Source organism: Pogona vitticeps, chromosome 2 (assembly GCF_051106095.1).
Source record: "Pogona vitticeps strain Pit_001003342236 chromosome 2, PviZW2.1, whole genome shotgun sequence".
Classification (NCBI taxonomy): domain Eukaryota; kingdom Metazoa; phylum Chordata; class Lepidosauria; order Squamata; family Agamidae; genus Pogona; species Pogona vitticeps.
The window spans coordinates 247,641,563-247,655,779 of record NC_135784.1 but is presented as its reverse complement, the minus strand read 5'-3'; the positions used below and the strand labels follow the sequence as shown (position 1 = coordinate 247,655,779).

At 38.7% G+C, this 14,217-nt stretch overlaps 1 protein-coding gene across 1 annotated transcript in view; it reads right to left on the bottom strand.

Moving 5' to 3' along the window:
- Positions 1-11,368: 11,368 nt before the first annotated feature.
- LOC144586240 (uncharacterized) overlaps positions 11,369-14,217 on the bottom strand; it is a 168,093-nt gene continuing 165,244 nt past the window's right edge. Inside the window, exon 3 of the mRNA XM_078384095.1 lies at positions 11,369-11,412. Coding sequence (XP_078240221.1) covers positions 11,369-11,412 — 44 coding nt within the window. The remainder of the gene's footprint in view (positions 11,413-14,217) is intronic.

The following is a 14,217-nucleotide window of genomic DNA, read 5'->3' as shown; positions in this document are numbered from 1 at the left end:
TTTTTCATTATTGGAAGAAGGAATTACTTACAGAAGGCTAGTTATAACTACAGTAGTTAGCTTCAGGGCTTAGGTAGATAGCTTGTCCATTCATCCTGTCATGTCTGCCCAGCAGTGGATACAGTAATCAAAAGGGACATCAGTATATAAGTGCAGTATGTAATTTCAGCATGCATACTAATTATATAATTTTAAAATATTGCCGTAGATGCTGGTTAATATGATGGCTGTACTTGTCCTGTATTTATCAATTAATTTATAGCTGATAATCTTATTGATCTGTAAATATTTCATATATTGCTGTGCAAAGACTATGCATGCCAAAAAGCAAAAGATATTTGCATTATTGCTTTGGAAAGATCAGGAACTGTGGTTATCTGAACAATGCATAGAGTTCTTTAATGCTTTAATTGCTTTAATGCAATATCCACAAATTCTATATAATATTTCTCAGCAAAGCTCTTGACAGAATAAAATAAAAATTTAAAAACATATCCAAGAGATAGCCTTATGGATCAAATTCAGATCCATTAGGATAGTCACAGAGTTCCATAATCTTGTTGAAACATTTAATAAATTCTCAACCAAGTTCTTTTTAATACAAAATGCTGTTTGTTTTGCTTTTATAAAAATTAGCGTCTACCCCCGGCCTTTAGTTTAACTTCAAACTTCACCAACAGTTTTCTCATTTCAAGTTGCTGGCATTCAAATATTTATCTTCAATTAGACTACACTGAAGTGTCTGACATGAGAGGGTCTGTTTCCTAATTCAAATAAAAATGTGTTACAGGAATTCAAACTCGTTAAACTGTGGAATGTGCTGTGCTGGGAGATAAGTGTTGCGCTTCACTACAGTAATGCTATCCCAAATCAAACCATCATGCTATAATCGCTTTGCAGTCAGATATAAATATAGGATGGAGTGTCTTAATTCAACCAAAAACCTGGGTACATGTTTCTCTGACAGCGAGGCACAAATCCACAATATAATCTGTAAACAAGCTCCTAAATCAGGGGATGACTTCAGAAGGATCTCTTCTTGCGCCATTCATTCATCAATGTGCTAAGTTCATTAGTACCGGCAGTTTTGTCCACTATGCTACTTTCAGTGACATTCACAAACTAGGCACTGTATAAATAATGATTATATCTTCTGGATTAATCAAATCAGTAAATTTATTCTACTCTGTGCATTCATTAGTGATCAGTTAGAAAGATTATTTGGTGTAAAAGATAACACATCTCTGCTTTAATGTGGGCATGCCAGTACTGTGTATATCCAGTTGTGTGGAGGTGGCTGCTCTTCAGGTACTCTGATAAAAGCCACCAAATGAAATGCTTGTGTCACTTCCACTCTGTGTCACAGCCTGAGCATCATCCGTCCAGCTGAGTTCACAGTAAGCATCTGTGGCTCCTGCACTTTTCTGGCCCACTTTCCATGAATCCTGGCCTACTTCTGACAACCTTTATCAGGTGCCATTAGAAAGAGAGCCTAGTATATCTGTGCTGCCTGGAGGTGCTTTGATCTGTTCTGGTACGGTACATTTAAAGCTGATACTTGAAAGAAATGAGAAATTTTAACATGATGCCTTTAATATAATATATAATAATTTTTAATATAATAATTTATGCTTTAGCTTTTAACTTTGTCTCTTTTAATACTGTCAACCTCCTTGGATCCTTTAGGGAAAAGTAAGTAAGTAAGTAAGTAAGTAAGTAAGTAAGTAAGTAAGTAAGTAAGTAAGTAATAAATAAATAAATAAATAAATAAATAAATAAATAAATAAATAAATAAATAAATAAAATGAACCAAGCTATTAAAGCCAGATGCGCTGCTTTAGTCCCATATATACTTACTGGACTCCTCATATTCTCCTGTCATTTTAGACTCATCCTAAAAAGTCTGAGCCTAAATCAGCCCTAATGGACCTTCTTAAGTGTAATATTAAATCACAGTACTCAAGCAACTTGACAAAACACAGCAGTGACAGATGCTTTAAAACAGGGGTCCCCAACCCCCTGGCCCGCAGCCCGGTGCCAGCCCGTGGCCTTCGCACGATTGGGCTGCGGAGACAGATCTCACACACACCCAAACGCACTCCGCCCATGCACACACACATGCATGCACGGCCCGCCCACCCGGGTGTTACACTCACCTGCAAGCATGATACACCCATCCACACGTGCATGCAAGCATGCCACAGCCATTCACGCATGTGCATGAGCACACCACACTCACCCCATGCATGCGTGCGAGCATACCATGCTCCCCGTGAGTGTGGGGTGCCCCTGCACATGGACCCCACCCCACCCAACCGGTCCATGGTTCAGAAAAGGTTGGGGACTACTGCTTTAGAATATGTAATGAGTACATTGCAATATGGAGTGGTGTATACGTTGAAATAATACATAAACATGTGACAAAGACTTCATAAAATTATAGCAACAATAGGTTCAAGACCCCCTGCCTGCATCCCACCATGCCCTGAAGATATGAGTGTGCACCAGGGAAGGAAGATAATTTTTGTTGTTGTCAACTCATGTAATACTGGGTGTAACCCAGAGACCGTCCACAGTGTATAAGGTTCCTATCATGGCAAAGTTCTCACATCATGTCAAAAGAAAAAATAAACAATGTTAATTCTGAAGTTTTTCTTCTAAAGTGGATGCCATTTGCATGATATACAATGGCTGAAATTCTGTTGCTTAGTGTAGTAAGTTGCACTGGAGTAGGCCCATTGAATCAGTGGGAATGTGGAGAGTCAGCTCCTCCATATGTTATACTGATTCAAGTGTGTTTACTCTAGCTGTAAGTTACTACATTAAGCAACAGGATTTCAGCTGGCAGCTATTAAGCCACTTCCTCTGCAAGTCCCCATCATAGTCTTTCTCTGTATTCATCTACTGAGGTATTCTTTTGAAACAGCAGTAAGAAATATAGTTACAATATTCAAAATCCCAGAAAAATAATAATAATATTGTAGGAAACTTTTTATTTATTTGTTTGCTTGCTTTTCTAATTATTAAATTGTAGAAAACAGGAGGCCAGGCTGGTCCCAACTTTGCTATCCCACATGTAGGCAAAGACCTTGTTCTGCAGGCAAGCTTTCCTTTACTGACTGGCTGCCTGAATAGGGTTTTAAAATGGATTTTTGTACCTTACTGCTTTGAGTGTGTTTTGGTGTTTCTTATATTTTTAGGGTGGCATTTTTTTCATGCATTTTATTATTTGTATGCTCACCGCTGTTAGCTTTAAATGTTGTGTTTTAATGATGCAAGCCATCTTGGATCCTTTTTAAAAGACAAATGTGGGTGTGATATTTGCCCTTCATGGCCCCTGTTTGTCTCCCCAAAACAGAGAGCTCATGAGGGCAAACCAAAAAAAACACACCTTTTCACACACTGCCACCAAATGATTTTTTTTAATCAACGTACTTTACTTAGGAAAGACGAAGGTCCATTCATCACTGTCTTTTGAATAAAACAGGTTCATTGGTTACAGATGTTTTTATAATAATTCATAAGTGTCTTCTTCAGGTTCATCAAGCATCAATAACAATCTTCTATATTATCTTACAGGTTACTTACTGTTCACTCCTCAGACTAATCACACCTCAGATTCCCAAACTAACTAACTCTCTCTCTCTCTCCCTTTCATACTCAGATCCAGACTGTCAGCTCTAAACCCCTTCTCCTCTCTGGCTCCACCTTTTAACATCTCTAGTGGCCCCACCTCTCAACCACATCAGCATAAAACATGAATAATGCACAACTTATTTAACATAATAAGGGTGAACGCCACAGTGGGGTAAAAATATTTTGAGCAAATAACCTTCTGGCCATTGGCACACATCTACTAATTTGCACCCACCCCCCATTAACCGTATCTGATATATCTGATCTACTGTACTTCCATTCTTGTGGTAAAAAACTTTTCAAGACAATACTTGAAAAGTTGTGACTTGTGTCATCGGGCTCTTGGAAGCCACATTAATCTCATCTAGTTTTGAAGACTTTTTAATATAAAGTAGGAAGCACTATTTCTTGAAATTATACTGTAAATGTAAATTTAGCCTTAAAGTTCTGTACAAGGTTATGCGGCTTAGAGGCTGTAACATGGAACTCAGTGGGACTCGATCTGCCCTGCTCATGTTCAAAACCGCCACTTGCTATTATAATGGAAATCCAGTTAGTGGCATCTACAGCGAATACAACTTTGGAGGGTGTGCCAACATGTATCAAACAGTATGCTTTTGCTGAGGTTTTAGTCCCAGAAAAAAAGTTATTTCCTGTTGAAATATATATTGGTGAATGAAAGCTATTTGTGGCAATAAATGTTGATGAAACACATGTGAATGACATGAGTCAAAGTGATCATTGCATAATGAAAGCATGTGTTGCTGCTAACCTTCAGCAGAGCTCTGACATCATCTCTTGCAGCTTCCTCTTCTTCACCCCCATATAAAGTGGGACTTGAAAGATGATGAAGAAATGAATAAAAGAGAGACACTTGGAATTCCTAATCAATGGGATGCAGAAATTGTATTTTTGATTGGGATAGGTGCATTCCAAGAGGGAGAGGATAATATTGAAGAAGGAAATTCTGGAATGGTTGTTGTGGGTTTTTCGGGCTCTTTGGCCGTGTTCTGAAGGTTGTTCTGCCTAACATTTCACCAGTCTCTGTGGCCGGCATCTTCAGAGGACCAGAGCACAACAACCATTAGATCCCAGCTGTGAAAGCCTTCGTGAATACAAATTCTGGAATGTTGTTTGCTTTTTTACTATTTCAAATATTCAGTTTGTTTCCAGGTCATGAGACAACAAGCAAAACTTGTCAGTCAACACTCATATATGGGATGAGATGTCTGGTGAAAGGCTGTCAAACAAAGGACTGAAAAATCTGAAATGAAAAAAAGAATCAACATCCCAACATCCCAACAGCTCAAAGAGTCCAGGACCAGCTAGCCTGCCTCCAGTCTCATATTGGGCTAGTCTCTCACCTGTGCAACCATCAGTGTGCTAGTGTTCAACCTTAACCACCCACTTTTCCCACTAAATTATCAGTCTGATGGAAATCACCTTAGAAAATGAAGACAAACTATAGCATAGTGCATACTATTATATAGATACAGCCAAGAAAGCGTCAGAAGAGAAAGCTACAACATTGAAAAAAATAGATATTTCTAAAATGTTAGTTCATTGCAGGACATCTGCATTTCACAACTATTGGACGGGGAGAGGCATTACTACAAATGGGAAATTTTGCAGTTTTTTTTCCCTCTCCTGCGTCAGTCATTTCTACAGACATACTGTATTATCATCTTCTCCTTACTTATCCTGTGTGGAAGCTTAGAGTGAAAAACAAGTGGGCAGGAGGGTTCTCTTAAAAGTTCATTGCTACTGTGTTTCCCAACTGAGGTAACTAATCCTCTCATATTGAATGGCATCAGCATCATATTCACAAGGGATTATATGGAATAAGCAGTGGGAACTAATAAACTTTTAAATCCTGGATCTTTTTTTCATGCAAATGGGCTTAGCCATAAAGAATGTGGGAGAACAATGACATATCACAGTAAAATTATACATTTTCAGTTAGTGCTTTAGGTCATCCTTTGCCAATTCAGTCAAACAGGTCAAGTTCTTTCACGCAACAAGGGTAGAACAATCCTGCCTGAACCCTTATTCCAATATTGTTTTGCTCCATCCAACATTTTCTGCTTTATATTTCTATAGACTTTGGTTGTGTCAAGTACGTGGTGGTGCCCACAGCTTTGACTAACAACCGAAAACCATCAACACCATGAGCAAGTTCAAGAGATCTTCTACAATACTGAAGATAAATGCCTCCCAATTCCCAACATTCCAATGCAGTCCATGTCTTTTCAGAAGGAAAACAAATCCACAATGGAGCTCTGCAAATGTATCATTAGTTCCCTTTAACTCTACTTGCTTAGGCATGCATAACCGAGCATTCACAGACTGCAGCCCTAAATCGTTTTTCATGACCATGATAAACCTGTCCAAGTGGAGACATTATTAATGGCTCTCTTTATAGCTGGTAGACTCAGGCTAACAACCTTCAGTGCTTTGAGTACTGATCACAATGAATTGACCAATTGTCCTTCTGAATGCCCATCATGAGATTCCTGATTCAGTTGGTGTCTCCATGTTACAAGGTTGATAATTCTAGTTATAACTATTGTAATGTGGCTGGTTATTTCCTGTGCAATAAGGTCTCAAACAACAATTTCTTATCTAAAAGAGGTTAGAGAAAGCCCCAGATTTCCAGTGGGGGGAAAAAAACCCTGAAGTAGGAAACTTCTAGACCAGGGCTGAGATCACAAATTGGCCCATATTGTGGTACTTTCTGAGAGCTTTTTTATTTTCCTTCCTTATTCAAAGAAATTAGAGGAATTGAAGGAGTTCAGGCTATTACAAGTAGGAAACACTTCTGCTGTGATTCTGTGCCACAGAGTCACAGCATATGTACAACATTATATATCACAGGACTTTGTATTGGTGGTAAGAGCTTTTAAGTTAGAATACATTATTATCTTATGCCCCTTCCTTTTCTCTTCCTTCCTGTTCACCACTGGAATGTACTTTCCCTACAAGAAAGTGAATAATTTGAAATTGGATTCAGCCCTCAGGCTGAAAAGGTTTCCCTGCTTTTCCACTACTCTTCACATGCACCTTAACTCTTACTCCTCAAGCCAGCAGGATATCAGAATGGAAAAAAGGTAGTAGTGGGAGGGGTGCATGTGCACATACCTGCACATCGTTCTCATCAGTCACTCAGTTCTTTGTCTCATCTACTCTGTTCCTCTCATCTTGGTATGGAGCTTGTATGGACCTGCTGATGCTGGAGGTAGAGGGGAATACAGATGGTGTGCATACATGTCCTCAGTCGTTCCTTAGTTATGGCCTTGGTTCTTCCTCATACTTATACATTTGACTGTTAATTGGGTGCTGTGAGATGCTTGCAGTAGCAACAACTACAACAGTAAGGGTCAAGCCACATGTTAAGGAAAGCTATTATTTCTACTCTGAACAACAGTATTCTCCATGCACAAAATACTTTCAAAGCACACTAAAACTGGCAAATGAAGCCCAAGTTTACCTCCTGGTTACCAGTCCCAAAACAAAAGCAGGTTGACTGAAAAATGAGGCATGCCTGTATGAAAACAGTTCAATGTTTCTTTTTAATTCAAGAGCTTCTAATTCAAGAAGCTCTATTTGTAATTATGTGGACAGACAAGTTTGGGCCTAAAACTAAAAGGGACAACAATGAGGAAGGAGTGATCAACACTGCAATAAGGTAAAGGGGCATCTCTTGTGGCTATCAGAATTTACACTGACTGTATGCTCTGTGCCACGGTCACGTCAACAACATTCTCCTTTACTGTCACAGGTCTCCCATCAATGGTCAGTTCTGCTTTCCAATGTAAGACATGGAACATGGGAAAATGAGTACCATAATTTTTCCATAATTTTTGATTTTTTGTGGATCAAGTCCATTTCCTCAGACATACTGTAAGAGTTAGACTATATGACTGCCATGACCCCATGATCATGTAGGGCATGGGTGGGCAATTAATTTCTATAGGGGGGCCACATGAAAAATCTGAACTGTGTTCGGGGGCCGAACCAACTTTACTTAAAAATAAAATGAAACAGTGATGTTTTGATTATTTATATTTTAAACTTATTAATCTTCACAAATACTAAAGAGGTTTTTTGCGGTATGTTAAAGATAAGCAACTGAGCAACTTTAGACAAAAAGCTATACAGTGGTGCCTCGCTTTACGAGGATAATCCGTTCCAGCGAAATCGCTATAGAGCGAAATCGTCGTCAAGCAAGGAAAAAAAAAACCATTGAAACGCATTGAAAACCGGTTCAATGCATTCCAATGAGCGAAATACCTCAGCATCCAGCAAAGATCCTCCATAGGGCGGCCATTTTCCAATCCCTGTTAAGCAAAAAATCTGTAGCCTAAAAACAGTGGGGAGCCATTTTGCACAGCGGGTGGCCATTTTGAAACCCGATGATCAGCTGCTTTTAGATCATCATAATGTGAAGAGTTGGTTCCCGAAGCAGGGAACCAATCATCGTCAAACGAAAATTGCCCTTTGAAACATAGTTTTGCGATTGCAATAGCAATCGCAAAAACATTGTCATGAAGCGATTTCATCGTTTAACGAGTTAATCGTAAAGCGGGGCACCACTGTAAATGGTTTTGATGTTCAAAACTGTCCGCGGGCCGGACAGGAGCGAGTCGTGGGCTATATGTGGCCCTTGGGCCACACTTGGCCCAGGTCTGATGTAGGGATACAGATAATGGTCTATAATGGGATAATCCCCACCTGATCATGAGTATGTATAACTATCGTGGTCACACAGTCTCACTATTACAGCTGAGAAAGTGGACTTGTTCCATTAAAACCCACTTTAAAATACAGTGGTGCCTCGCCTTACGATGTTAATTCGTTCCAGCAAAATCGCTGTAGAATGAAAACATCGTAAAGCAAAATTTAAAAGCCCATAGAAACGCATTAAAACCCGATTAATGCATTCCTATGGGCTTGAAACTCACCGTCCAGCGAAGACTGTCCATAGCGCAGCCATTTTTGCTGCCCGTGCAGTGAGGAATCCGTCCCAGAAAAGAGCGGGGAGCCATTTTTTTTACCCGATGGCCATTTTGAAATGGCCGATCAGCTGGCTGAAAATCATCATTTTGCGAGAATCGGTTCCCGAATCAGGGAACCAATCATCGCAAAGCGAAATTCCCCCATAGGAAACATTCTTTTGTGATCGCAAAAACTTTGTCGTAATGTGATTTCGTTGTTAAACAGGGCACTTGTCTTGTGAGGCACCACTGGCCGTTATTCTTTAAAATGCTACGTATTTTTCTCTTCCTTTTGACTGATATGCTTGCACAGATTAACACGGCTGTGTTAATCAAAATCCATAATTTGTTTTAGCTTTTAATCATTTGCAATCCCAAAATGGAAACACAAATACATTTCAGTTGTGCATGTCCATTGGATAAAAATATTGGATGAAATTCTGTTGCTTGGCATAGCAAATTGCACTAGAGCAGGCCCAATGAATCAGTTTGGATTTTGTTTATCAACTCCTCTATAAATTCTATTGATTCAAATAGGCTACTTTAATGGTGACACACTACAGAATTAAAATACGCCCAATCTGAATCAATTAAATTTATGGAAGAGGTGACCTGACAAATCCCCAGATTCAGTGGGCCTGCTTTAATACAACCTATTATGCCAAGCAACAGAATTTTAAACAATATATTGTTTTTTTAAAATTATGTAATATCTGTAATAAGAGGGTTCAATTTTTCATGCAAAATTTCACATCAAAATGCATTTTACCTTAAAATATTCTCTGTCACTTCATTTAGTGCCTGCCTTTGATTTGGTTACAGAATGTATGGTCACCCTAAAGAATAATCAGTGCTGCCAAATGGAATATACAGTATCTGTTGTTCTGCTGTGCCTCACAATGGCTTTCAGTGCCATCAGCCATCACATTTACTGCAGGTACAGAGTTTTATTGCATAGCTAAAAGCTTTTACAACATCCCATCACATTTTGTCACCTTATTAGGGTTGGAGTATCCATGTGGGGGTTAGTGGTTCCAGTCATTTCCTGAGAGTAAATTTCAGAGGGTGATACCAGAAATTGTTTTAGTTTATAATGTTTAATGGAACCCACCCTGAGTAGACTTTGTCTAAGGGGGTAGATAGATAGATAGATAGATAGATAGATAGATAGATAGATAGATAGATAGATAGATAGATAGATAGATAGATAGATAGATAGATAGATAGATAGATAGATAGATAGATAGATAGATAGATAGATAGATAGGTTGCCACCCAATATAATGTGGACATATGACACACATTGTCTTCTCCTTTTTCTCTAGGGATTCCTTGGAAGTTCTAAAGTTATGTCTGGAATCAGTATTAGGTTGCATGAAGGGAACACCCAGACAAAATTGATTACTGTTGGTTGGAGACTATGATCAGTCTAGGGCTAATTGGATACTGTGGTGCTGAATGGGATGGCATTTCTTTTGAGCACCCAGTTTCCTTTTTTGGAAGTGACCAAAGCACACAGTATTTAAATTTTAAATACTAATACTTTTGTTAGGCAGAATTATGGTTATTCAAGTCAATCCACTGGTTACTATGGCATAATTCATACATTCCTCATATCTAATGGTCCAGAATATCAAGCCAGAGCTTGGGAAGTTTAGAAGGAACAAAAGGAGAACTGAACCAAACCACAATGAATTGTGAAAGAGATTCCCCCGCACGGCACCTAAATTTATGAGGGAGAGAAAGTAAGCTATCAGATCAAGCTCTTTCCCTTAGAAAAGAAATTAACATTAACATTCATTAAAAGGAAATTATAAAGGATGGGATTTCAAGTGAGAAGCTGAGGAAGGAGATATCCTTCTTGAGGTTAATGGAAATATATAATATTGACATAAACAAGGAACATAAAATTGAACCGAACAAACAAGGATTTGAAATTTATTTATTTTTTCGGAAAAAAACCTTTTAAAAAATTAATGAGATAAAAGCACGTGTTGGAATGCCTGCCTCACATTTGAGTGTTCTGTGCAAGAGAAAGCAAAGCAAGACTGAAATGTAAGAAATTAATGATGGTATGAACATAAATGAATACACTTCATAGACTGAACACACATCTCTCAGAAAGAACCATATTAAAAAATAATGTTATTTCCCCCTAACTGATAAGGAAACAAACGGATTCACTGCCTAAACTCTATAAGATATGACCAACATTTACACATCTGAGAAAAACGGAATGCAAATACATAAGTTGTTCCTAATTAGGCCAAGTGCTTTGCTGCCTACATAATGGGCTGGCAAAATACGGTCTGTGACTCCAGGGACATTTTTGTGATCCTGGGCCTCCCTCATAGGTTCTACACAGAACGTCTATGCAGAGTCCTAATTTGTATTCAAAAAAAGCCTCTAGGAGACGAGATTGCTTTGCATACAGGCCTGCCCTCCCTAGGAGTCCTGCACTCATCCACAGCCCTTTTTAATAGCAATTTTCAGCCATTTCTGGGCTTGGTGCAGTCCTTGCTACCCCAGTCTAAAGTCTACACAATGCTGACCCCCACACTTGTATATTTCACAGAGACAGATTAAAATAGAAACGAAGACAACAGTGAAAGGAATCATCTCATCATGAATTTTAAAAGCCTTTTACTGTAATAAAAGTTTCAAACCAGCCAATATTTTTTTAGAATTGAATGAAATGAATGAAGAAAGGATCTCAGATGAGACTTCAACCTGATGCCTCAACCATAATCCAACTTTTGCCTGCTGTAGAACCACCCTCCACCTGAATGGAAGAAGAAACTTATTGCATCAAAGCCACAAGTCTTATTAAGTTGAGAGGCAAGTCAAAAATCCAGATGTCAAATATTTCTGATAATTAATTATAAATTACCCAAATGCAGGAGCATGCAATCCCGTTATTAGATTAGTAAAAAACTCAACAAACAGCAAGCTTTCATGGGTCAAGTCTGCTTCCTCAGGCTACACACTGGCATTTTGTGGATACTTCAGAAAAATTAAAAATTAGAGTCCTGAAATTTTTAATTTTAAATGTTGGCTAAAATGCAAACTAGTATATGAGCAAGGTTAGGATATGTTTTTTTCCTTCTCATCTCGTATAGTCAAAAGTCTTGGTTTCACTCAATGCTAACCTCTAAAATTAGTTCCCCCTCTAAGCAATCTGATAAGATCTTATCTTCCTCAGTTATCCAAGTACCTACATGAGCTAAAGTACCGTAGTTATAATAAAAGAAAATTATTTCCAGTCAACAAATATGAAGTCTAAATAATTTTATGGCACCGTTTTTTTTTTTTCTTTCTTTCTTGCCAGTAATTGGTGTTCAGGTTCTTTCTTTGTTATCCCAATGCATATACAGTAGATTGATATAATTCTGGAAGGGTTACATCACACATGATTTTCCCCAAGACTATTTGCCAAGCTTTCCTGGCACCATTCCATGGCTTCAGGGGTATCTTCCGTTTTGTTCAGAAACGCAGCCTGTCTGCAAATGCAATTGAGACTGTAGCCAGTTGGGCATACATCCCGTTCTTTTATCCCCATTATGGTTAGGCCCAATTAAATGCTCTCTACTTCCTCAGATAATGATCCCTGCTTTCTCAAAGTATTACACTAGTCCTTGGGTGAAATGGGTGAAATTACTTGTAATTCTGACTATGTAGTATATTGTAGGATTATCTATCTGTCCGTCTGTGCATTTTGAACATATGAACACTGAAGAGTAAAGAGTATGTATAACCACTGAATATGTATTACTAGCTCTTCTTGGCTTTCACTTACCAGATTAGTCTCTATTGTTTGAATCTACTCCATTTGAAACTAAACATTCTTAGAGGTGCCAATTAAGAAGACAACATCCAACTCTGCTCACACTTACTTTTTTAATTCCTGCGACTCCTTAGGGTGACCAAAGGCTTCAAACCCAAAGACTGGGGTTATTTTACTTGGCTTTTTTCACTTGATATCATCCTTTTGCATGAAGATTTTGGTTACAGAGCATAACTGCTAGATGTATTGCCTTGAATGAAAGAACTAAAATAAGTGATACTTCGATTTGGGTGAATTTTATTAGCATAAGAAAACATACACAAGCTACAGAACAGTTTACTGGCTGTGGTTAATTTTCACTCACACTGAGAAAAGGGGACAACTGGAACATGCTAATTGCTCCACTGTGATGAGTATTCACAGATTAAGAGCTGCATTTGTAAAAAAATTAAAAAATCAGATGCTTCCAGATGAGGCTTCTATTGTGCAATCACCAAATTTTACAGCAAGAAAAGCAGGCATCTAGACATCCGTGTGTTCCATGTGCAACTAACCCCTCTCTTTCTACCACTTCATCCGTATCTTTTCTTACAGAAGAAGAATATCTGTTAACACGGGAAAGATGAATATGTGCAGCTTTAACAAGTGATTCTAAGCCATCATATCACCCAGTGTCACCAGGCACAAAAAGGCACTTCACACATTCAACTAAGGATCCTAGTAGATGATAAGATGAATACATTTTCCCTGCAATTGTTTTCCCTCTGAACATGTTTTCCCTCTGAAGCTGGGATTTCCTCAGAGATGTGTTCTTCAGCAATGAGACTTGCAAACTGAGCCTGTGTTTACCTCCCAGTGGCCAATCATAAAATAAAGCATGCTGGAATGCAATACAGTAGGATGAGGAAAACCATGTGTTAGGACAGATATCTTTCACCACTTGAGGGAATGTGGCTTTTAAATATGTGCTAAGTATATCATTCCATCTGAAGTACTGTGTGATGAGATACTAAGCAGTGAATGAAAATGTGGGTGCTAACCCAATGATATTGGTTAAAGCTCATACATTAAGTCAATGTTGATTAAGTCTATGTTGATAAGTTATAACAGTAAAAGGTAAAGGTAAAGGTTCCCCTTGACAATTTTCGTCCAGTCGTGTTCGACTCTAGGGGCGGTGCTCATCCCCATTTCCAAGCCATAGAGCCAGCGTTTTGTCTGAAAACAATCTTCCGTGGTCACATGGCCAGTGCGACTTAGACACGGGACGCTGTTACCTTCCCACCGAGGTGGTCCCTATTTATCTATTTGCATTTGCATGCTTTTGAACCGCTAGTTTGGCAGGAGCTGGGACAAGCGACGGGCGCTCACTCCGTCACGTGGATTCGATCTTACAACTGCTTGGTCTTCTGATCCTGCAGCACAGGCTTCTGCAGTTTAGCCCGCAGTGCCACCACGTCCCTAAGTCATAACAGAGCCCCACATAAAGGCTGAGTTGCTAAAGAGCATATAAGGGGTGGGGGAGAGAGAGAGATTAGAGAAGGAAAATCAAAACCACCAAAGTTCTCACTTCTGTTTTTTTTTTTTTTTTCTGGGGAATAAGTGAATGTTTTATTTTTATTTGTTTATTTTTTAAAGCCCTAAAAGGCTTTGGCTTATTACATTTTAGAATCTGGTTTTTCCTTTTTGTTCTATCATGAGTTGAGAAGGTCAAAAACTGAGAACCCTCCTGCTCTGCCAACTGGTCACCAAGATCTCATCGCAAACAGAATCTAAAAAGGCATTTCCAGTTATGGCTTAAATCTA